The sequence below is a fragment of the Rhinolophus ferrumequinum genome, chromosome 20 (assembly GCF_004115265.2).
Source record: "Rhinolophus ferrumequinum isolate MPI-CBG mRhiFer1 chromosome 20, mRhiFer1_v1.p, whole genome shotgun sequence".
NCBI classification, from domain to species: Eukaryota; Metazoa; Chordata; class Mammalia; order Chiroptera; family Rhinolophidae; genus Rhinolophus; species Rhinolophus ferrumequinum.
In genome coordinates, this window is record NC_046303.1 from 37,253,881 (window position 1) to 37,280,880 (window position 27,000).

Here is a 27,000-nt window from a genome sequence, read left to right on the forward strand (position 1 = left end):
CAACATAATCAAAGGAGCCCTTAAAAGTAGAAAAGGGAGACAGAAGAGTCAGTTGGAATGAGATAGTGGAAAACGAAGGCAGAGAAAAGATGAGGCAGAAGGGGAGGTCAAAGAGATTCAGAGCCTGACACGGACCTGACTGGCCTCAGCTGCTGGTAAAGATGGAGGAAGGGGCCACTAGCCAAAGAATACAGGCAGCCTCTAGAAGGAGGACTCATGGCCAACAGCCAGCCAGGGAGTAGGGACCTCAGTCCTATAAATCTCAAGGAACTGAGTTTTGCCAACAACCTAAAAACGCTTAGAAATAGATTCTGCCCCACAAGAACCTCCAGGAAGGAGCACAGCCCAAACCTCACCTGGACTGAGGCCTGTGAGACTGTAAGCAGGGGATCCAGCTGAGCTGGACTTCTAACTGATGGAAGCCGTGAGACAATCAATTTGTGTTGTTTTAAGCCACTAAATTTAGGATAATTTGTTACGGCAACAATACAAATACACGGGTATACCAGGGGTGCCAAAAATACATATACATAGGACTTGTATTCATCTTTTGTTATCGGTATATATTGAGTATTACAATTTTAATAGTTTTCCTTTCTTAAAATATGTATAAATTTTTTTTGGTACCGTGTGTGTGTGTGTGTGTGTGTGTGTGTGTGTGTGTGTGTATGTTTTCCAAGTGACATTTTTAATGCCAAGTGAGTTGCTGCAAATTTATAAAACCTCTGCTTTCAGAGCTTTGAGGGTTTCAGATTTGCACAGAAGCGATTCAGAACTATTAATTTCTGTTATTTAAATTTGTTGAGTGAGTTTACCAAATTAATAAATACTAATAAGGCTTTGAAACTCACTAAAACCTGTTACATATGCTTAAAAAAAAAAAAACTCCAATAGTAATTTTAGGGCCTAAGTCCCTTTTAGTCAATCCCTTTAAGACAGCTGACCTCACAGCAACTCTTTAAAGCCAAGTGCCTCTGTCAGCTAGTAACAGCTAAACTCCCTGAGCACCTCTATATACCAGGCACTGTTTTGGGTGCTTCACATACATTAACCCATTTAATCGGCCAACCACTCAATCACCCTCTGAGAAAGGTACTATTAGTTGGAGAAATCCAGACACTGAGCAGTCAACTGACTTGCCCAAGGTCACACAGGTAGTAACTGGCGTAGTTTCTAAACCCAGGCATTCCAGCTACAAAGTTTATGCCGCTGACCACTTGGGTTGGTGTTTCTGTGTTGATACAGGTACCATTTAATCAAACATCTACAAGTGCACAACAAATACAAAGTACACTACCCAAGAATATACAGGCTCCATTTTTTTCTCTACAGTCTTTGCATCGCTCCCTCAAGTGCCAGTAGAATTTCCTCTGGGAAGAACAGTGCCTTAGCCAGCCAACCAGCACAATCTGCTACTCATTGTTTTCTGTTGTGCTGCCTTTTCTCTCCTATTATACTGTGAACTTCTGGAAAGTCATGACGACTATTGGATCTAAAATCCCAAATAATGTGGTGTCATGGCCATAGCCTTATTATTGCAAAATAAACTCACAGTGACTGACTGGCTGATTCACAATTTTCCAGCTCAAGAATACAACTCCTCAGGTCAGGGTAAGCCACACATGGCCCAATAGGCAGGCTTCTACAACCTGGATTGTGATAGCCACGCGTGCAGAGAAAAAACAAACAACAACAACATAAAATACTGGTCATATTTTTCAAGAGGATTTATCCAGAAGACATTATCTTCATTATAATATGAATGAGAACAGTTTTTAATTACTGAAACTTAAACAAAAAAATGTGCCTCCTAGAATAAATGTAAGAGGATGGGTGGCATATAGGTACAGCGTTGGGATCTGGACTATATCAAGATCATGAAAAGACAGTGATGGCAGGAGGTGGACGTCAGAGGGAAAAAACACTAGATCGATGGTTCTCAAACTTGAACATACATCATAATCACCCAGAGGGCTTGTTAAAACGCAGTTTCCTGGCTCTCCCAGCCCATCAGAAGTTCTGATTCAGTAGGTCTGGGTGAGTATCTTCACTGTTCATTTCTAACGAGCTCCCAGATGAGGTGGAAGCTGTAGTTCTAGGGACCACACTGGAAAACTACTGCACTAGCTGGTCTGGGATGGGACTCAGGTATTGGGAGTTTGTAAAACTGTCCAGTTAATTGTAATACGCAGTCAGAGTCGAGATCACTGGGCTAGGAAAACCGTTCACGAGGAAGAAGATCTTAATGTAGAAACTGACTGCATGACTGGGCTGACCTATCACAAAAGGTAAGATGCCCTTGGGAGGGTGGCTTTGCAGGCTCATTTATGGCCTCTGAGAAGAGCCCTTTTGGAGATTCCCCAGTAGCAATCAATGGTGCACATGAGGGAGAACCCTAAGCCTCTTCATCGAGGCACGGTGATTCCCAAGATCATTTTTGCAAAGAGAAATAAATCCACATCTGTTATTTCTCTAAAATCCTCTGAAATTCATATCCATAGCCATGTGTTACTAGTTAACTAAATGGCCTTTTTTTAAAAAAAAACCACTGCCAGAGAGCGGTTTCAAAGCCATTTCATCACTTTGGCTTTGAAGACTATCATTTCGCGTGATAAATTTTAATTAGGAAGTTTGTGTGATTGTGTACTTTAAATGCAAGGTGCAGAGCAAAGTAAGAACTGGGATTTTCTGTGACCTCTGTTAAGCTTTGTTGTAGGTTACAATCCGAGCCACAAGCTACAGAAGAGGAATCAGGGTGAGACCAGAGTGAGAAAAAAATTTTTTTTTTTAAAGAAGAGATATGAATTAGATCCACATCAAAATCAGATCCAGAGAGACAGAAAGTAATGGGGGAAAGGGATTACTCAAGTGACAACAGGATACCTGAGCTACACAAACAAAGTTTGGCTGAAGAATGACAATCAACCACTTTCACTGTGGAACTGACTTCAATTCATACAAAACTGCCCAAATAATTTTTGTTTAAAGGTTTTTTTCGTGTGTGAGTTATATAGAAAACTTAGAAGCTTTCACCATTAAGATGGTTGGATTTTTTCTTTCTCTAAATGATTACCGCGTGAGTGTTCGGAATCTCTCAGTAAAGTCTGGTATAAATCTGGGTTCAGGGGCTCAAATCGTCCTTTCTGTAGAGCTAGTTCTGTGCAAATCATGCTTGTTGTGCAGTGAAATTTAAGAGACATCACAATACTCAAAAGCCTTCCCCGTCTTCCTAGCTGGTCTGAAATACACCATTTAGAGTCACTCCTTTGAGTTACCCCAAAGAGGCAGGAACACCTCTAAAAAGTCACACACATGGACTAAAGGGGAGTAGAACCAGCCAACACATCACCATGGCATAATTTATCAGAGAACAGGTGACTAACAAGACCAAGGGGACTAGGTGACCAGCCAGCAGGGGGAAGGACAGAAGGCAGGGGTGGGGAAGGTCATGGAAGGGTAAAGCGAGGGCTGGGAAGGTCTCAGGCGTACGGACTGTCCTTCCCAGGGAAGCTATAGGCTCCAGCGGAGTCCAGAGCCGGAGGCACATCATGCCTAGAGCTATTCTTGGGCAACCTGACATTTGATGCTTCTCATCTGATTATTCAGATACTTACAGAAAAAGTGACTAAAATGAAAATATTTTAAAGCAATTTACTGCAGGGTCTCAGTGAATTAGTAACATGTACGTACATGGGATTATAAAAGGCAATGACTAAAATTCAGTAAAGATCCCCAGGTTTTACTGTCACATGTCTCATTATTGTTTTCATAAAGGGAGTCCCTCTTGGATTCGGTGTAAAGGGTGTATGTTTAGGAGATCGGGGTTCTCATTTCAGCAAGTCTGTGGAATGAACTCGGCAGTAGCACCACGATAGCACTATCGTCTATTCTTTCAAGGTCACCTTTATCCCAAGTTCTCTCTGGCAGACCCTGTTGGCTATCACTGCAATATCTACCCCATATGCCACAAGCTCACAGAACCCCGAACAGGTCGGAGTTCCTCCCTTCTTCCACACAATGGGGAGGGGTGGGGGGTGAGCTCCCCCCCCAGCTCCAGGCCGATCCTGATTAGTATCAACTAATCAGAGACATTGTCCTTTGCTAAGGACTGGTTTAGCAAGAGGTTTGAACCAATTCTGGCTAACAGACTTTGGAAGGTTCAGTAAAACTTCCCTGGTTCCCTACAGTGAGAGAGAGGAGGGGGTGGCCCTCTTGTCTCTCCTGGTCAGGAGAATGGCACAGCAGAACAGCTGAGTCACACCTGGGGCTGCCCACCTCTGGATTTACCATAATGTAAGAAAAGAATCTCCTAGGAAGTCAGACGCTTTGAGTCAGACACTTCTACGGTATCACTTTTAGTCCAAAGCATCCTGAGTCATTATCAAAATGTGCTTTAGGCCTCCAGAATGAAATAATAAATTTCTGTTGTTATAAAAAAAAAAAAGTGCCACAGGAAAACAATTTCATAAGTAAACAATTTCAATGAGTAAAATCACCACCTATAGTAGACATAAAAAGTAATACTACCTATGGGATTCAGGAATTATTTGAAGAATCAAAACCACTAATAAAAGAAAGCATCTAACTAAGTCGTTCAAAACATCCAGGGTGTTTGTTTCATGATTTATCAAATTCCAATACTATCAAAGCTATCTTTCTGAAAACAGATTGAGTTTTCAGAATGAATCACTTCAAAATGTTGACAGTCCTCCATTACTAATCAGATGAAGTCCGTATTTGTTAGTGTGGCAATCAACTCACTTAGGTCTACGTGACAGGCCCCAATCTGTCACGTAGCAACAAAGCAGCTTGGTCTCCCAGCCCTCCCAGCTCCCTGAACTTTATACAACTCAGCCTGGAGGCACTTTCACATCACCCTATCATTGTTCGGTCTCTTTTGTCTGCTTTAGATAATCCCTGCCCTGGCAAAATCTTGTACAGCTTAAAATTCAGAAAAAAAAGTAATTTTTCTGTGAAGTTTTATCAGAAACCCTTTACCTTTACCGGGCAAAACAGTTCATTCTCTCCCTGGGTTGATACCACTAGAATCCACTTTGATCCTCTGGCACTATAGATTGCTGGATAGGTGTCTGTTTCCTCCACACCTTGAACACTAAGGTCACTTCTCTGATCTTGAGTTGAATCTGATTAGTTTTACAGATCTCTAATCAAATCTCTTTAGGTTAGAAGAGACAAAGACATTAAGAATCTCACTAGTGGGTAGGGAAACAAATGTAGTTCCTTTTTAATTGAAAGCTTCAACCTTGGGCGTATTAAGAACTTACTGCCTTCCAAATCTAATGTTTCTTTAAACTCCTGATTATCACTTCAACCTCCACGTATGGTTAACTACCATGACATTCTGAAGGAAGCTATACCTGAGGTCCTGTTTTCACTGAATTTCATTATATCCAAGGGCGTTCTCTCAAAAGACAACTAACTGGAATGCTTTTGTCACTGATTCTTGTGTTGGTTCAATATTTGATTAAAAATAAGAATAAGTGAAAGCTGTCAGTCTTTGATTTTTTTCCTGTAATAGGATAATAATACACGATTGAAACAGTAAAATGAAGACAAAGATCAGTGAATAAATTAGTCACCATAAAAAAATAGATATCAGTTCTAAACTAGAAAGTGAACCTGTCCCAGAAGGTAAAAAAGCTTTCTTCTTGTCCCAGAAAACAAAGAAGCACTTAATGGTCATGTCAAAAGGACACAAAACCAAAATGAAAGGATTCCCACTAGCCAACTTTGGGACAATTGGAGCAACACAAAGAATAATCATTGTAACTGAATGTAAACATTGCATAAAAATCTGCAAGTTCATCCTACATTCAAATTTTTTTAAAGAAAGAGAGATGTACTTTTGTGTTTAGGGATGTGCACATAGGTGATAAAACTACAAAGAAAATTACTGAAATGATTATTACAGCAGTCAGGGTGGTTGTTTCTGGTGGTCAGATGGGAGAGTGTACTGCAAGAATGTTCGTCATGTTCTGTGTCTGGGGAATAGTGATACTGGGAGTCTCCTTGTGATATTTTAACTGGCCATATATGATTTTGAACTATTCTGTATATGTGACATTTCAATATTTTAAAAGCACTTAAAATAAATAAGAGTTTTAATCAGTCATAATGTAAAAATGTAAAACTAGCAAATAAGCGTTGGTGTCTGCAGAAAAATTATCCATAACTCCAGCAAACAAGTTCCTTCTGTTCAGTAAAGTTCCAACACACTCCCGGTGTTACTTTCCATACCTGTGTTATGTCCTTTCACATCCTGTCCATCATTGTGTGCTTCTCTACCCATACTAGGCTGTCATGTTTCTGGGGACAGTGTCCTTATATTTTCATATCTCTATTCCCAAACCTAACAGTGTCTAGTATGGGATGAGTGCTCTATAAATCTTACGTTTCCCCCAAAATAAGACCTAGCCAGACAATCAGTTCTAATGCGTCTTTTGGAGCCAAAATTAATATAAATTAATATCAGACCCGATCTTATATTAATTTTGGCTCCAAAAGACGCATTAGAACTGATTGTCCGGCTAGGTCTTATTTTCGGGGAAACATGGCAGATGGATGGATATATGAGTGAATGAAAAAAGAAATGAACAAATGAGTAAGCAGTATAAAACAAATTCTCTTCTGTTACTTTCAAGCCTCAAGTCAGATACCAAATAGCAAGCAGCACTAATGCACTGAACTGGAATACAGAGAGTTCATTTTTTTTTTTAAATTATATATCATCTCTGACAACAATGTAAATAATAGTAGCAAAGAAAATAAATGTAATTAGTTTTCTACTAAGCAGGGTATAGCATGCTAAGGGGAGTAATACTATATTTGAATACATTCATACACAAAACAGTCTAACTTTTTGTTTCTGAAGAGATTTCAGAATCTTAGAGTACTCCATGCCAAACATTATGAACAAGATTTATTACTATAGAATGTCATAAATATAGAATGTATATAAGATTGTGCCTAGTCCATAGTGGTCCTCTCAATATATAATAGATGTTACTTATGTTAAATTTAAATTCTTTATATCAACTTTCCTCTCTTTTCTTTCCTTTTATTTTTAACTAATCATTTAGTAAAAAGAGTCCAGATTAAAAATTATTTAAACTTTCTATCCATTTCTATTTAATATATATGGAAACATGTCATGACTGTTGTTATTTATCCAAGGGATGTTTTGATTAAAGAGCCTATTCATAAATGAAAGCCTGATGTTATTGCATAAGTTCATTAAAATATCCTATATCTTATACTTAACCTTAAAGAACCAAACTTAAAATTTCTAATAAAGCTTCAATAGGTATAAACCTTTACTCTTTTTACCTGTTAACTCTGGAAATAAAGCATAAGCAAAGAGCAAGATTAATTGTTCATTTGCTAATTCTTCTTCCCTTGGGATAATAGCAAAAAGAATACAAAAGAAACTGACTTTTTTAAGGGAAAGTCTTCCATTTTTGTTTCTGCAATTGTAGTTTCTCTTTTAAAAGACTACACTGGGGAAGCAAAATTCTCTAGCCTAGGACTAAAGGGGAGCTGCCTATAGCCAAGCTGTTCTATCATGTCTACTGCAGAGGGCTGTGTGTGTTTGTGAATTGAAGAGGCCCATCTGCTGCTCCTACCACTGCTGAAGAGGACACTTGACCCTCTGAGAAGCAGCAGAAGAGAAAAGAGCAAGGCAGCAGAACGAATAACTTCAAGAGAGATTGTGTATACGAGTACTGTAGGCCTCAGTTGGCCTCACCTATCCAACATCTCTAAATTAGATAAAATTGAAATTAAGGTGGGCTAGTTATGGTGGTAAGTCATCATAAGGTTTCTGTAACACACAATACATCAATGTGACATATTAAAATATGCAATTAATATGCAAATGCCTTGCCATAAAACATTCACCTAAATTGTATCCTCCTGTAGGACGAATTTCTAATATTTTATGCCAAGGATTTCTATCCCTGCGAGTCGGGGCTGTAGTTGGACAAATGGAAGTACACAAACTGAATGGGTGCCCCCAGGGTTGTTCCAATACAGTCCTCACAGAGGTGCACCACGGTACCTTTCTGACCAAATCCCCCAGCTTTGTAACAGGACCCGGTATAATCCCTCCCAGCTGCTGTTCCTACAGCTGTAACCAACCGCCTTGCTGCAACAATATTCATGGCCCCTTCCTACCATCAAACCATGATGCCATCCATGCCTTGCTGCCTGTGGATTCCCGTCCTATGCTTCTGGGACCGTTTCCTTGAAGGAAGTTCAGCTAATCTTTATCCTCCCAGTTTCCAGGAAGAGCCTTGAGCCTCTAAAACTTTCATTTTAATAACTAGGCTTTAATTTTTCTTTGTTTCTTAGTAGTATATCCAGCACTATCGTTTCTACCCCATTGTCGGTCAAAACTGTTCAAGTGTAAATAAAAGAATCATCTGAGAATATCGTGACCACATTCCCTGCCTCAGAATGGTTACAATTAACACTCTATCCAGAGAATTACAAAACACTAATTTGAAAAAATTTATGCACCCCAATGTTTATTACAGCGCTATTCACAATAGCCAGGACATGGAAAACAACCAAAATGTCCATCAGTAAGTGACTGGATTGAGAAACTGTGGTACATTTATAAAATGGAGTATTACTTGGCCATAAAGAAGAATGAAATCTTACCATTTGCAATGATATGGATGGACCTAGAGAACATTCTTCTAAGTGAAAAAAGTCAGACTGAGAAAGACAAATACCATATGATCTCTTATATGTGGAATCTAAAGAATAGAATAAATGAACAGTCAGAAACAGTCTCAGAGATATAGAAGAAAAACTGAGGGTTGCTAGATGGGAGGGAGGTGGGGATGACGGAGAAGGTGAGGGGATTAGAAAGAACAATCAGTAACCACAAGTTTGCCACGGGGATAGGAAAGACAGTTTGGGGAACATAAACAATAATGATGTAAAGATTTTGTAGGGTATCCAATGGACACTTGTCTTATGAGGGAGACCCCTTCATCGGCGGTGTAGATGCCTGAACACTGCAGTGTACACCTGAAGCTGAAGCTGAATAATAATGAATGTCAACTATAATTTAATACATATATATTGTCACGGGATATGTAGTACAGCCTAGGGAATAGAGTCAATGGAATTGTAATGGCTATATACGATGTCAGAGGGGCAACAGATTGGGGGGGTCATCACTTTGTGAGGGGTGTAAATGTCTAACTATTACATTGTTTAGTACACCTGAAACTAATTTAAAAAAAAAAAAACACTCCTGGGACAACAGTGTACAGTACTATCTGCCATATCACATCTCACTGGCTGAGAACATATGCCAACACGTGAAGCACGAAAAATATACATACCTATATTCACAGTGTGCAGTAACAGACTGATATGTATTTTTTGAATGTGTGAGAAAAATACTTCAGAGACAAAGAACACCAAGCCAGCTCTACGCAGGTGGCATCACCTGGGGTGAGCTCATACCTTATACATTACTCAAAAACATAATCTTTACTATAAAACAAACAGTGCTATTACGAACAAGTGTCCAATTACTCAAATTGAGTCTTTTTCCTTGCAAAGATTTTGTTCACCCAATATTTTAACAGCCATATCATAAACTTAAATTTATTAAATATGTCTAGGGGACCCAATTCACTGTACATAGCAAAGTTCCCTGGGGCAGGGCTATACCGCTGTCACTGCTAAGGTAACTTAGCAGAGTTCAGTAATTTGGCACCTGGAAGAAAAACAGCAGTGAGCCCTGATAAGTTAATCTTCGATGTGTTTCCTAATCGCTGTAAAAACTCAAAAGAGTTTCTATGCAACTATGCAAAAACATTTATTACGAGTTTCACTAATGCATATGAGAAGTATTTACTGTATCTAGCAAATTACATTTTCAACCCATCTAGTAAATCTGTAATACAAAAATATACAGTAATCTTTTTAACTATAAAATAGTATTTGTATGGTATTTTTACTGGAAAAACTAAGGACCATAAACAGTCTTGGTTATACTGAATAATTCTGTTACAATTTTATTTACAATTTAAATAATTTGGTCATAAGTATGCTGGTATTTCCAGATTCCCCTGTAAAAAGAGTAGGCAATGCTAAAAACATCTCAAGGTCATACTAAACCATCAGATGAAACACAATCTGCACTAAGGCTGCACTTTTAAAAACAGACCCGAAAGTGTAAAGTTTAACTAGATCAGTAACATGAAGGTGTACAGGGACCTGACTCCACTCTGCTCAGCTCTGATCTATCCTTACAAAAGGGCTGACTTGAGCTTGCATAGCTTCCTCCCCACCCATGAGTTTGACCTTCTGACCTCTATAAAAGGCCCCAGCCCCCTGGGCCCAGTTGCCTGTAGGATTCCTTCCAGATGCACTTTCTAAAACAATTTCATTTCAGCTTTAGAATTGGCCTCTGCCTTCCATCACTTTCTGGCTCTTTGCCAGACACATCCAATGGCCCCTCCAGTGTCTTCCAACCCAGTTCCCCTTTGTTGTGGGCTTTGCGGTCAAGGGCCGGCCCACTAACAATTAAAGCCATCCTGGGCTGAGCCTAGGCGACTTTCTGCCTGGGAAAGAAAGTTATAAAGTCTAGTTTTAGGATTCCCAGTTTAAAACCACCACTTTGCAACTTATAACAAACAACAGGAAATGAAATATGCTTCAGCTGGTATAAAAAATGGGAGGTCTATATAAAGTTCCTTAGGGTATCCCATCAGTAGTAGAATCTTACCCCTTAAAAAAATATCAAAAGTTCAATACATGTTTCAAAGGTAGAGTTTTATTACAAATCAAAGAGCATAGATCATTACCATGAGAAGTAGGGAACTCTTGCCAGACTGGCAATGGACATGGAATGAAAACCTGAAAGCTTAGCAATTATTTACACTTGATACCATGGTCTTATGATACAGAAGTTACAGAAAAACAGCTGTTACTGTACCATTAAAAGGGAAAAAGTTCCATTTGGAAAAATAGTTTAGCATAAAACTACCATATGACCCAATGTTTCCAGTTCTTCGTATCCACCTTAAAGACATGAAAACATATCTATACAAAGACTGGCATGTGAATGTTCCCGGTAGCATTATTTATAATTGCCCCAAACTGGAAACAACCTAAATGCCCATTATCAGGTGAATGGATAAACACAATGTGGTATATATGTAAATATCCATACAATGAAATAATACTCAGATACAAAAAGGAATGAATTAGTGACGCGTACTACATCATAAGTGAAGTTCAAAACCATGCCAAATAAAAGAGTCAGACACAAGAATACATACTGTATGATCCCCTTTATATGAAATGTCCAGAAAAGGCAAATTTATAAAGACAAAAAATGGATTAATGATACGCTAGGGCTGGAAACAGGAATGAGAATTAAGGTTAAATGGGAATGAGGACTCTTACTGAAGAAATAAAAGTGTTTTAAAACTGATTTATGGTGATGGTTGCAACTATTCAGTAAAGTCACTAAAAATCATTGAATTGTACACTGGAAGTGGGTGAATTTTATGATATGTAAAAACACCTCAAAATTATTTTTAAAAACCACAAGTGTTTAATTTTATGCAATAGGTATGTTCCTAAAAGTCCCTACCTTACAGTTGAGATTATATTTGATAAGCACAAATAAAAGCAGCATTGAGAAAGAGGATATAACAGTAGGTATAGAGGAAATTTTAGAAATTATTTTCTAAAAAGCACACACAAATATATATTGATAAAGCTAAAATGCTCATGATGAGGACACTTCTTTGGGAAAATACTTTTTTCCAAAGTTAGCTTAGAAACAAGTAAATGAATACATCAGTATCCACCAAAAATATTATTTATCAAAAACTTATCTCTTAAAAAGGTTGCATACTAGTCAGGATAAAAATAAGATTAAAACATCTATATGACTTCTATACTACATTAAATAATGTTTCAGGGAATTTTTTTTAATTACAAAAAATTTATTTTATACAACTTTTTCACTCTGATACAAAAAAAAGACTAATACCAATCTCATTTATGATTGCTGATGCAAAATTTCTAATAACAGCATTTCTATTTTAGTAGTAATAGTGTACCTAAAGAGACTGGATATTAATTTTTAAGCTAAAAATTGCCTTAAAAATCAGTTGCAGGGTTCTAAAATGGACACTAAAATTTTCAATTGGGCAACCCTCCTTTTTGGGGGACAGAATCCCCCTAGTAAGTCATTAACTTCTCTGAACTCTTGGGAAAGCTTGAACCAGTCTGGAAAAGCAATTACACTCACCTCAAGGTGTTAACTCCAAGATGCCATTTTGTGTTTGTTGTCTGTCAGCCTGTCCCACTCCTGAAAACTATCTGTATGTCCTTGGCTAAGCACTGGATCAGAGGAAAATAAAAAACAGAGCTATGCAGGAAGGCTGTGCCATCCTGGTCTATTCACCACCGCATGCGGGAACTCTGTGACAGGAACATGTATTTGGTGTTCTGGGCTGCACTCATTCCACACCGGTTATGGTTTGAAGTTGAATGTGCCATACTTTGGGAAAGATACTGTCAAGCCATGGGAGTCAGATTATAACTCCGAGAGTCGGGGTCCAATTTCTCTTTCAGAGAGTAGATGTCCCCACTGCTTTTCATCTTGAGGCACAATGTAAGATGCCTTGGACCAGAAAAATGAATTGCCCTTTTCTCTACTGGGCTCTACTAAGTAGAAGATAGGTCTGCGTTCTCTGGATGGTGGCACCAACCCTCCACAAGAAGGCCTGTGGATGGGTTTGAGCTTGTGGGTTCTTGGAGTGACCACTCTTGGCAGATGTTAGCAACCATCACTGGAGGAGGACTGCTACGCCCAGCAAAGCAGCTGTCTTGAGGTTCGCTGCAGGGGATCTATTATCAGAGGCAGGAATAATGGCAAGATAAAAAGACTAGAAAACAAATCTCAGAAATCGTTGAGGGAGATACGTGGAGATGGAGGTAATTTACAGCATGAAGGCCAGCAGGGGGTTGTGCCATAAGACTTCAGATTAAAAACAGGAGGTGTAATTTCCATTCTATACTCACATCTAGAGAGACAGCAACATATGGGCTACAACTGTAAATTATGCAACGTGACCAAGTAGAGTTTATCCTCCACAGTCAAGAATAGTTGTTAATAAGGGAAAACATGAATAAATCACAATAGGTCAAATAAAAAAAGTCATGTTCACTTGAATTGACTAGAAAGGCATTCAATAAAATCTTAAACCCATTCCTTTATATAAAAAAAAAACTTAATAAACAAGATATGGGATACTGCTTGAACATTAGAAAGACTAGAGCTCAAAAGTCAATAAATCCACATTCTACTTAACAGTGAATACTAGAGATATGCCTATTGCCAAAAGAACCAAGACAAAAAATGTCACCATCACCAAACAATAAAGTTCAGGATCTTCTAGAAAAAGCATTAAGGTGGGCAAAAATAATAAGTATCATTTTGGAAAGAAAAAAAAAAGGCTCTCATGATTTTCCAGTCACATTATTGTATAACTATAAAACCCAGGAGAAACAATGAAAAGCCATTAGCAATATTAAGAAAAATTAATACGGTAAAACACAAATCAATTACTTTCTTACATAGCATCAATAACTAAATTATGAAATATGGAAAAATATCCACAGTAGCAACAAAAAATACAATTCCCATGAAAATATTCTACATAAAATGTGCAGGACCTATAAAAACCAAAGTACTAAATTTTACTGAGAGACAAAAAAATGCTTAAACTTTTTAAAAGTATACAATCATATCATGCTAAGCAAAATAAGTCAGACAGAAAAAGTCAAAAACCACATGATTTCACTCATGTGTGGGATATAAAACTGAAAGCAACAAATGAACAAAACAAACAAACAAATAAAAAACTCATAGACACAGACAACAGTTTAGTGGTTACCAGAGGGTAAGCGGGGAGGGATGGAGGTAGAAGAAGGTAACGGGGGTCAAATATATGGTGATGGAAGGAGATCTGACTTTGGGTGGTGAGTACACAATGTGATATATAGATGATGTATTATAGAATTGCACACCTGCAACCTATATAATTTTATTAACCAATGTCACCCCAATAAATTTAATTTAAAAAAATTGCAAATAGGCAACTTGAAAAAAATACACAATGATACTGGATGGAAAAGCTCGGTTCTGTAAAAACATGTACTTTTCCCAAATTAAAATATAGGCTTAGTGACAGTCCAATTAAAATTCCAAAAAGAAAGTCACAAAATTATCCTAAATTTCCATATTAGAAAAGGCAAAAATATCTAAGAAATTTTGAAAAAAAAAACTAATAATGCAAGAGTTTTCCATGTTACATATTAGAACACTTATAAAACTACAATAAATACGCGTACTACAGTGGTAGTAGGCCCAATAATTAACGAATAGATCTTCAGAAGAGATTGCTTTGAGAAGATATTAAAGTACACTATAACTAAATATGAGTAAAGGATTATAAGTCAGATTTGGGTCCCGCGACATTTCCAACCTCTTTTAATTACTCTCTGGCTCACCCTGCTGCAGACTCCTAAGCCATCTTCCTGTCTCTCAAACCTGCTAAACTTGTTCCTGCCTCAGGGCCTTGACACCTGCTGTTCTCTGTGACTTGGGGGGTGGGGTGCCTTCAGTTCAAATGCCATCTCCCCAGAGATGATCTGCCCCTGGCAACCATTGCTCAAATACCACTTTCACCTTCACAGCAGGCACTTGCTTGCTATTAATATTAATGGCACTATCAGTGCCTGGAATTACTTTGTTAGCATGTTCACTGTCTTTCTGACTAGAATACAGGCTCCCTAAGAGTAGGGTGCTCATTTCCTTGTTTCTAGCAAGTTCTCGTGGTCTAGAAGAACTCTTAGCACTTAGTAGAGGCTTAAGAAATGTATATATGTGTGTGTACGTACAAATCTATGATATGTGTATGCATTCATATATATTGTGTACATAAACACATGTGTTTGTATATATATGAGTATGTGTGAATGTGTATAAAATGAAGATAAGGATCCTTACTGATAAGGACTATTTAATACAGATTTGTCTTCTACACAATTTTGTATTAAATGTACGTATAAACAAATTTACCATAATAACTTAGTTGAACAGCAAGATATTCAGTCACAGATTTATTAATAACAGTGAGAGATCTACAGTGTTATTCATTATCATCACATATCATCATTTAATTATAATCTTAGCCTCATCACTTATTTTTATCCACACTGTAAGCATTCTACTTAGCACACTGTAAATAGCACATTAAGGAAATGAGCCTCTTCCAGATCTAACTTCCAATTCCAGTTGAATTCATACTGTCTTTTTTTCACCCATTGTGATTCCTACTTTCCCTGCAAATTCAAGAGTCTCACTGGTAAACAAGCGAGGGGTGAGTGACAAATGATTCTCCTAAATGAGAGACAGGACTGGACTCACCCACTTGAACTGAATTTGGGTTTTCCCTGCCTGAACTTGCTCCTGCTTCTCCCCTCCTCCAGCCCTACACCTCCTCCCATTCTGCATGGGCAACCCCATCTGCTGACAGCTTCATGTTTGAGTCCCTAGCTGTCTGCCCTACTGCCCACTTTGAAATAGGAGGGAAAAGAAAGACTGATATAAGGATCATAAGAGAAACTACTTTTGTTGTTACTGAAATAAGAAGATACGAGGGAGAGAGTCTGTAAAATACAGTTAAAATGTAGGAGTAGGATCATCCAAGATCTGTGAGCTGTTCCACAGAATCCCTTCCCAAACAAACAGGTTCTAAAAGATGGTTCTTTTCTTCCAAATTATATCTTTCACATGCTAAAACAATCAACCAAACTCCATGTGGAGTATTTGCTTCTTTGTATGTGGGGTATACATGGGCATGTATATGTGTGTCCACGTGTGTGTGGTTTGTTTTTGCCAGGTCACAGGTTGTAAAAGGATCAAGGAGAATTGAAAGGGAATTTTTTCAATATTTGTGCATTACTATTGGCAGTTTAATTACCTACTTCTTGAAGAACAGGAAAGAGATTTATAGGAAAAGACAGCTTGAATTGCTCAAATAATATAGTTAAATGTCTTTATTGAACTTTTTTTTTTCTGAGAAATGTTTCACAATAAAGTATAAGTTGCTGACCTCAACAAAGGTCCAACATGGCCTCAGGACTAGTTTGACCAGGCCAGGCTATATATTTGGCTTTATTAATATATCTGTCATAAAGAGTGAAATTTCACAACTATGTGACTCCCCATGAAGGAACTAAACATTTTTTTCTACCCTTCATAATCTTGAAAAATAGGAACTGGTTGTGCTTTTCATTTTTAATCATTCCATATTCTTTATCTTCTTCCTGTAGAAGTTACAACCCAAAGGTTGAATTCTTGTGTAATTTGGTTATAGAAAATCTTGTTTACTGAACATTCAGAAGGAATAATACTATGTAATTCCTTCCATTCCAATCTAAAAATATCTATTATTGGATCCATTCTGCGACTGTAATTCAGCTACACACAAATTTCATTTGCCTCCAATTTAAAACAAAACAAATAAACAAAAACTCAGTAGGATGTTCCACCATCTTAGAATTGCTTCATAAAAAAAAAAAAGCTTTTAAAGAGCACATTCAATTTTTCTCCTTCCTGCTACTTAACCAACACAACCACAAGATGATATATAAACTAAAACCATGAAATAAAAGCATTCTCCATAAAAATAAGAAAAAAAAAATCTTTCTATCAAATCATCCTGGCTCTTATAGCATAAAGAAATCAACTACCTGCCACCTTTGCTTAATATAGATGCCAGGCCAAAAAAAAAAAAAAAAAAAAAAAAAAAAAATCACTACATATTTCTCAATCCAGTTATCTCCATTTATGTTATTATTTTATCCTTTGTAATTTCGAATTTCCATTGCAATGAGAAAAAAAATGTCCAATGGAGGTTCTGACCAGTATCTCAAAAAAAATTATACTTCACCCCTAGTATTCTAAGTTTCATGCTCTGATAAGTAGGGTTATATGTGTTTCTCTTTCAGGAACAGAACGTTTTTGGGCTCAGATTTCTCCAAAGGAAGTGAAGTGGTTTGGGGAGAATGAACAGGAATTAATGTCCCTTCTTTGTCTGAGTACTGAAAGTCAATGTGTTACAAACGCCAGGAGCCGGAAACCCAGGCAGGGCTAGCCACAGAAGAACGATTTAAAGGAGGGATGGGAAAGAGTCACTGAAATAGAAACCTAAGAAACTGACTTTCCAAGTCACACCTAGTTCTATAGGCTCAGCTTTTAGAAGCTCCAAACACTTATCCTCTTTTTCCTGTTTGCTGCTTCACTCTTCCCAACTAACAGCTTCCATTCTCATCCAGTCATCTCCTCTGTCTCCTGGCTATTTCCAGCCTCTGGTTTTTAAGTCAGTATGAATTCCCAGCCTGGAATTTAGCACCTGTGCTAAAGGATACAGCAGTGAAGGAAAATAAATCTCTACATCAAGGAGCTTACATTCTAGTGGGAGGGAAAAGATAATAAACAAAATAAATAATTAAAATATAGAGTATTAGTTGACCATATGACAAAGCTGACAGTCAAATTTTTGCCCTGCAAAAATGGGAACTTCATATGAGTCAACCTATGTATTAAATGGTGATTAATATTATTTTTAAAATGAAGCTGGGGAAGAGTACAGGTGTAGGATGGATGGTGGAATGAGGGCAGAGAGAGTTACAACCTAAAATACAGCAATCAATCTCAAAGTAGTGGAAATATTTAAGACTGTTTTTCTACTTTCTCATTATTTTTCTAAGAAGCATGCATTTCCTTATAAGGTTTTAAAAACTTATAATATTAAAGTTGCTGGAAAACTGAAATGAGTCATTTAAACGTGTAAATTTTAGATATAGTTGGGAGGAGAGAGACAAAATGGCAGAGTAAATAAACACTGTGCCTGCTTCCTTCCATGAACACATTGAATTACAACTAAATCATAGAACAATCAACCTGGAGAACTATCTGAAACCTGACTGAACAAAAGTTTCGTAACTAAAGATAGAAAGAAGAAGCCACCTTAAGACTGGTAGGAGGGGTGGAGACGCGGAACTGGCTAACCCCAAACCTCCATGTGCTGGTTGAGAATCGGGAGTGATATCTCTGTTGAGGAGGTTCTCCCCAGAGGAACAAGAGACCCCAGCCCCACACTGGCCTCCCCAGTCCACAGTAGTGGTGCTGGGAAGAGGAGCCCCCACAACATCTGGCTGTGAAAAACAGTGAGGATTCAGACTGACCAGGTGGGGTGGAAGGGGAAACCCAGAGTCCTCTTAAAGGGCTGGCATGCAGAATCTCTCACTCACAGGCCCTCGCCTTGGGCTCCGGCAGAGGGACTGTAACTTGGGAGGCATCATAGGCATACGGCGGGGTGGGGGGTAGGGGGGCAGACTAAGGTGTGTGGCTTCAGAGACAGGGCTGGAGGACAGTTGCCATTTTCTCCATGATGGGGCCTCCCCCTGTACAGCTGGCAGGGTGGCACCATCTTTCCCCTGTTGAGCCCATCCCCACAGGCCATATCTGAATTTGACTGGCTTGGTGAGTTCAGCTGATCCACCTTTCTTTTTGACTCATTGGGACCTGCCCACCCAACTCACCCAACACCTGAGGCACTTTCTCCAAGAGCAGCCAGTGCTGCCCGCATTACACTCTTTCTTGTAAAACTATCGGAATCCTCAGGACCCAGATGGGCAGCAGCTGGCCACAGTGTGCTCTGAGACTTTTGCTGACTAGCTCCAGACTCAGCACTGGCACCAAACCAGAGTCTACATTAACCTGTTGACCACAACTCTTCCCACTCTAGTGACTCCCTAAGACCCTGCCTCACCCAACTTGTGTACTATGCGAGGCTTTATCAGTGGCTGAACTTTACGGGAGCCAGCAGGTGGCAAAAAGCCTCAGGATGACCTGGCTTTTTGTGGAGCTACCCCAGGCCCAGGACTGGTGGCAGCCATCCTCAGTTCAGTGTGGCCTCTCCCACGCACCTCCAGGTCCAGCACAGGCAATGAGCAACTGTGGATCACTTTGAAGCTCCTACCAGGTAGTCCACAGCCAGTCACAGGCAGTGGGTGACCTGGGCCTGTACCCGTGCCCCTCCCAAGAGGCCCCAGAACCAACATACTTAAAGGTTGGCTTTAGACCATAGCAAAGCACCACCCAGTGACACACCCAAAGGGCAGTCTCAACAGGCAAGAGTCCACTGGAGTGAATCCCACTCTGTAGGGTAAGCCCCCCACACACCAGCCCATAAGCTGTGGATGTGACTAAACCCCACAGCCAATCAGCCTGAGGTTCAATCCCATCCACTGATGTGCCCATAGCAATCAAGAATCAACTATAACAGGAGAGCACATACAACCCACATAAGGGACACTCCTGAAGCTCGTGGAGCAGATGACTAGGGAGACTGTGCCAGGGACCCACAGGGCACCTACTACGTAAGTCCACGCAGCCAAGACTGGGAGACATAGAAGATCTACCTAAAACATAGAAACAAACACAGAAAGGCAGCCAAAATGAGGAAACAAAGAAATACATCCCAAATGAAAGAACAGGAGAAAACTCCAGAAACAGAACTAAACCAAATGATGGCAAGCAACCTACCAGATACAGAGTTCAAAACAATGATTATAAGGGTGCTCAAGGAACTTAGTGAGAACTTCAACAAAGAGATAACCAGCATAAAAAAGGACATAAAAACCATAAAAAAGAACCAGTCAGAAGTGAAGAATACAATAGCTGAAATGAAGAATGCATTAGAAAGAATCACCAGCAGACTAAATAAAGCAGAGGATTGAATCAGTGATTTGGAAGACAGGGTTGCAGAAAACACCCAATCAGAGCAGCAAAAAGAAAAAAGAATCCAAAAAAGTGAAGATAGTTTAAGAGACCTCTGAGACAACATCAAGTGTAACAACATTTTCATCGTAGGAGTAACAGAAGGAAAAGAGAGAAAGCAGGAATTGAGAACTAATTGAAGAAATAATGACTGAAAACTTTCCTAACCTGGTAAAGGAAATAGATATACAAGTTCAGAAAGCACAGAGAGTCCCAAACAAGACAAACCCAAACAGGCCCACAATAAGACACATTATAAATAGAATGGCAAAGATTAAAAACAAAGAAAGAATCCTAAAAGCAGCAGGAGAAAGGTAACTAGTAAACTATAAGGGAGCTCCCATAAGACAATCTGCTGATTTCTCAACAGAAACTTTGCAGACCAGAAGGGATTGGCAGGAAATATTCCTGAAAAGTGATGAAAACCAAGGACCTACAACCAAGATTACGCTACACAGCAAATCTATCATTTATAATCGAAGGACAGATGAAAAGCTTCCTAGATAAGAAAAAGCTAAAGAAGTTCATCACCACCAAACCAGTATTACAAGGAATCTTAAAGGAACTTCCTTAAGACGAAGAAAAAAAGAAAAAAAAAGATGAAAAATATGAATAAAATGGTAATAACTACATATCTATCAACAATTACTTTAAATGTAAATGTATTAAATATTCCAATCAAAAGACATCAGAGGGCAAATGGATAAGAAAACAAGATCCTTATATTTAGTTCCTACAAGAGACTCACTTCAGATTGAAGACACACACAGACTGAAAGCAAAAGGATGAGGAAAAGATACTTCATGCTAATGGAAGCTGAGATAGCAATACTTATACCAGACATTATAGACTTTAAAACATAGGCTATAACAAGAAACAAAGAAGGACCCAGTAATCCCACTTCTGGGTATTTATCCGAAGAAACCAAAATACTACTTTGAGGGGACGTGTGCACCCATATGTTCACTGCAGCATTGTTTACAATGGCCAAGATGTGGAGGCAGCCTGGGTATCCGGTGATGAAAGAATGGGTAAAGAGGAAGTGGTACCTATACACAATGGGATATTGCTCAGCCATGGGAGGAAATGGGTTCTTGCCATCCGCAGTGGCATGGATGGACCTGGAGGGTATCGTGCTGAGTGGAGTGTCAGACAGAGAAAGACAGATGCAATGTGATTTCATTTATATGTGGAATCTAAAAAACAAAATAAACAAAGAAAACAGAAACAAAATCACAGATACAGAGAACATATTGACAGTTGCCAGATGGGAGGGGAGTTGGGGGTGAGTGAAAAAGGGAAAGGGATTAAGAAGTACAAACTGATAGTTGGTTGTTACGTAGTAATCACAGGGATGTAGGGTATAAGCATAAGGAATACAGTCAATAGTATTGTAATGACTCCATATGGTGTCAGATGGGCACTAGATTTGTTGAGGTGATAGATAGGAGACAGCTGGGGGCAGTGTGAAAAAGGTGAAGGGATTTGGGATTGAGAAGTACAAACTAATAGTTACAAAATAGTCATAGGGATGTAAAGTAAAGCACAGGGAGTATAGTCAATGATATGGTAATAACTAGGTATGGTGCCAGGTGAGTACTAGACTGGTCAGGCGGATCACTTCTTAAATTACATAAATGTCTAACTACTATGCTGTACACCTGAAATTAATATAAAATAATATTGAATGTCAACTGAAATTGAAAATTTTAAAAAGGGGGTAAAGGTGAAGGGGTTCAAATTTCCAAGTATAAAACTAAGTCATGGGATGTTATGTTTAGCACAGAGAATATAGTCAATAATATTGTGACAGCATGGTACAGTATCAGATGGTTGCTGCACTTATGGTGATCACCTCTTTAGGTATATAAATGTTGAATAATGATGGTGTACCCTGCAATTAATATAATTTTGTATGTTAGATATATTTTAATAAAAATCTTAAAATAAAAAAGAATCATAAAAAATAAAAACAATAAAATAATTAAAAAATAAATAAAACGTTATAGTTATTGCATTAAAAAACATGTAAATTTTAGGGCATTTACATCTACCAGGAATATAAGATACAGATCATATTAACACAATCTTATTCATGCCCTATGAAATTAGGTTAAAAAACTCAGCGTGGTGTAAAATATTTAATTATATATGTTCTAAGCCATTAATTATTTTTAAAAAGAAATAAACTGTATTTTAATGAGCATAATAGAAATATAATTTATGTTACACTTTTAAAATCTAAGAAGAAACAACTCCCATTGTTGGATCATCCAAATAGTCAATTTCCATCTAACACAATGCTTTTCAGTATTTGTTTGTGAACTACAAAAATGTGGGGAAAGGCAAGAACTACTTACAAAAATGTACCTGTGAACAGCTGAATTAAAAAAATAAACTAATACATGGCTTAAACATTAATGCAAAAATGGCATTATCACAAATTTCATTAAAAATTCCATGAAAATTACGATAATAATAAAATTAATTAAATTAGTACATTGAACATGGACTGAAATCTAAAAGGAAGAAATAAATTCTCCTGAAGACTGACGAACCTAGCTCAGTAATCTAACAGTTCAGATGTGCCCATTCCCCAAAGAAATCTCTAAACCGGCACGATCCAGCAGAACTTTCTGCAATGAGGAAAATGCCCTGCCTTGTCCAGTAAGATAACCACGAGCCACACGTGCCTATCAAACATTGAAAATGTGGCTAGTGCAAATGAAAAATAAAACCTTAAATTTTATTTAAATGAATTCATTGAAATTTAAACAGCCACAAGAGGCTGGTAGCTACTTATCCAGATAGCACAGCTCTAAGTTCTGCTTCTAATATCCTTTTTTTTATTAACTCATAGTCTTCCATCTCCCTGGTTCCCCAGTCCAGTGTAGACAACTTAGGCTCTAGTTCTCATTCTCGGTCTACATTTCCATCCTTCTGGCCTTGAGTTTTCTTCCTGAGCTGCTGCATAGCTGAATTCAGCTAAGCTGTGGGCCAGTGCTGCTCAGTTCAGAAAAGAAACACAGCTGGCAGAGTCCTGGTCCCTTCCCACCTGCTTATGATAAGAAGTAGGATACAAATGCTTTTTAAAAAAAGTGAATGGACAACTAAATGTCCAGTACTATACTTACCCAAAGGAAAGAGATTAAATCCAGTGACTATCAAAAGCTACTTCCAAACCTAAAATTCTGTTATCCCAAACCTAAAATTCTAGGTAGACAAAATACAATTTCCAACATTATACTGTATTTAAAGAATAACCTCAGTACCCTAAACCTCACAGAAATCAACTCCCGTATCGAAGCAATCACATATCATGCAGCCAGTCCTCTGAATAACTAAGCAAAAGGGTAACTTTCTCTTTTCTGCTGTTCTTAAGAAAGATACGTTAACGACCAAAGTATTATTTTTATAATTTTATATAGGAACTTAGGTCACATATATTCTTATATAAAATATCGGAATAAGTCCTGCCCTCCACTTTACATTGTTAAATCTGTTACAGCTATTCAATTTCAAACGGATATCCATTTCTTGTTATTTGCCAGACTTTATACCTTAAAATAGATATAACAGATATTATATCAATAGACATAATAGTTTTCAATGTAGTATTTAACTGATATAGGAAGATGAAGTAAAATATAGTAAGAAAACAAAACTTTACAGAAGGATAGGAAAGTGGATTCAACGTGTATCTGACAAAAGTGAGTGCAGCTCAACAAACTTACTGGTTTAGCACGACATCGAGAATAAACGATGTTCCAAAGGCATCAACCTGGAAGCTTGCCTGATCAACATGAGTCAACTGCAATATCAAACAGATAAAAAGTATTGGTTATTCAACCATAGCGATCAGACAATAAGCATTTCTCATGATCCCTTGAAAATGGCTTATAACATCATAAATTAGAAAACCAATTCAAAATGGAGAAAACAAAGCAAAATTTACACTTTCTTAGAAGCCAAGCACTCACCAATTGGAAGTAAAGCACCATCTAATCAAGGAGGGCAAGTGTCTACCTTTCTGTTTTAACCTCAAGTGCTAAACATTTTATTTGCACTAAGACTGCACTTCATTTCTCCTACATTAAATAACTGGCTCCTTTAAAATTAAGCTTTGTACAGTAAAAAGAAAAAGAGCAAATTTGTTCAATTCAAGAGTAAAATAATGCGGTGAATATGACCTAAAAAAAACCTTTTTATCCTCTCTCCAATATATACTTTAAAAATATTTCAGCTCTAATTTACTAAACGTAATTTCATAGAGGTTTCCACATCTCCCTAAGAGCAAAATTGAACTTCGGACCATCCATCTATTGCAAATATCACCTATCAAAATTTTCTTGGGAAAATAAAAATCACTATTTCCCATGCCATTCTTGGAACTTTCAAGAGAAAAATCACAAGGGACTCTAAACTAAAAAAATATAGTGTTACCAATCATGGAATATAAACATATTGAAGAATCATATGTATTAACTGAAAAAAAGGAGGAAGCACAACTGTTCATTCTGTTTGACTCCCCAAATATTACTAGTAACTAATCTAAACAGCAGGACTGAATTACTTGGAATTTTTGTTTATATGTTTCTATAATATCCAAAATTTCTAAAGGAAACATGTATTATTCCTACATCAAGGAAAAACGAACAAACACTATTTTAGAGTAAAAACCATCTGAGCAACTGTATTTATGCCGCGTGTGAGGCAGAAGGTGCTGCTGTTTCCTGAGAACCAGCTCACATCTTAGGAAGGAACATCCCAGGATTCTGTGGGGCGTAAAGGGCACCTGAACCGCCCCTGGGATTTTCACACATAAGTAAGCTTATGGTATTAGGTGAAAGGAGAGCACTTAACTAATAATAATACAGCTGTTTTGAAGGAAAGGATAGCTCTTCTATTTTAAGGTATTTTAAAGCACCGGGGTGTGGGAGAATGCAATACGTCAACTGCAAACATATTCTAGTCCTCATGAAATCCCAGGGATGAACTATCTGGATGCCTCTCCGCCTCATTACCGGTTCCACTTTAACTCTTCACTCCTTCCAATAATGCCCTGGCTATCACCAAACTCTGGCTTTTTTTTTTATTTTTATGAGAGTTCTTGGAGGCACACCTTACTCTTCATTTCCATATCTGCTGCTGATCATATCCTCCCTGATCTTTCTAAAACTGACTCCTTACCAAAATCCCAAATGTAAGCACCAGATTTTCTGCTCTATCAAATACAAACTTTCTCTCCCCGGGTATCAAGATCGTCCAAAATCACCTTCTCCACCCCAGACATAATGGCACCCAAGTCTCTAAGGACCCACCCACACCCCATTCACACTCAGTTCTTTCTTTTGCTCTTTAATCCAACAAGCTACGTGTGTTCCAAATTTTTTCCGTAACTTTCACTCATCACTTCCGATGAGTGCTTTCCCAAACCAGGGCCTTGGGTAGTGATCTTCATCCATGCCATTTCCCAGAAATGGCCTTATCCATCCTTCAAGACTTATCAAGTTCCTCCTTGTGTCAGTCTGCCAGGGCTGCCATAAGGAAGTATCACAAACTAGGCGGCTTACACAATAGAAATTTAGTTCCGCATAGCCCTAGAGGCTGGAAGTCCAAGATCAAGGTGGTGGCAGATTTGATTTCTCCTGGGGCCTTTCTCCATGGCTTGCAGACAGCCACCTTCCCATTGTGTCTTCACATGGCCTTTTTCCTATGCAAGTGCATCCCTTGTATATCTATCTATCTATCTATCTATCTATCTATCTATCTATCTATCTATCTATCTATCTAATCTCTCTCCCTCTCTTCTTATAAGGACATTAGTCATATAGGATTAGGACCCACACTTATGACCTCATTTAACCTGAATTACCTCCTTAAAAGCCCCATCTCCAAATACAGTCACATTAGCAGATAGGGCTTCAACATACAGATTTTGGAAGGGACAGAGTTCAGTCCAAACACTCCTCTTCCACAGTCTTCCCAATCTTTCCAGCATCTTTCTCAATACCATTCAGTTTGATATCACAGCCTCAGTAGTGACTAACACCAGGCACTCAATAAATATTTCCTGACTGACTGACTCAGTTGAAGGTTTGTTTCATCAATCACCTGGATGCATAAATGAACAACAATGCAACAACTATAAATTACCTGCTAATAAAATGCAGTCTTTCCATCAGGGTTGTTCTTAATGTTGTGACAATGGATAATGTCTTTCCTTTTGTCTAAAAGCTCTTTGCATTCCCTGAAGTGCTGACTACCATATTTTGGGAACAGCCTGAGGAAAGCTCTGCTTCTCAGAATTGATGTCTCAATTAAAATGAACTTCTCTCCTCCATTCTTTCTCTGCCTTTGTTGCAGTGAACAGGGCAGAGGCCACATCCTATTCATCATGGTATCATGATTACAGGGTCAAAATAATAACATTACCATTCTTTTTAGCAAGACATTTACTCTGCATTAATTCTATCTAATTCTTATATTTTCTCTTGCCTGCAGCTTCATTTTACATTTGGTATTTAATTTTATCGATCTCATCCATGTCCCAAGGAGAAACCCATTACGTAAATTCAAAAGATAGTCTATTGACAGCATGTTTAACTGCTGTTTAGTAAAAAAATGTTTGCATTATTGATTGTAATAGTAATAGGAGTGTATTAATATAGTTTTAATGTAAAGAAGGCTTCCTTAGATTGTATACATATTGATTCACTCAACAAACATCTTCTGAGAGTCTACCAAGGGCAGGGCACTATTTTGATTTGTGGACAAGGTGGTAAAGGAGACTGACCATGTTTCTGCTCTAGTGGAGCTTATCGTCTAGTGGAGGGAGACAGGAAGTGACAAATAAAACAACAGAAAATAAACAATTAAATGAAAAATAAATTTAAAAAATATATATACTATTCTCAGATTTAATAAAAAGAGGGTAAACAGATGACCAAGGTAAATGGGATTCTAGGTGGTCCTAGAAGCTTCTCTGAGGAGAGGCTATCTAAGTGATGACCTGAATGACTAGAAGGGATCTGTGGCAGACAGAATAACAACCCCCACTCTAATCCTCAGAACCTATCAAC

General features: G+C 38.1%; 1 protein-coding gene across 18 annotated transcripts in view; it reads right to left on the reverse strand.

Annotated features, from left to right (window-relative positions):
* The window catches only part of ADAM22 (ADAM metallopeptidase domain 22), a 229,731-nt gene that overhangs the window by 171,590 nt on the left and 31,141 nt on the right, over positions 1-27,000 (reverse strand). For 16 of the 18 annotated variants that reach the window (XM_033088399.1, XM_033088397.1, XM_033088392.1 and 13 more), the window contains exon 3: positions 23,653-23,729. The exons of the other annotated variants lie outside the window; for them this stretch is intronic. In XM_033088399.1, the coding sequence (XP_032944290.1) occupies positions 23,653-23,729 (77 nt within the window). The remainder of the gene's footprint in view (positions 1-23,652; positions 23,730-27,000) is intronic. 18 annotated transcript variants of the gene reach the window in all.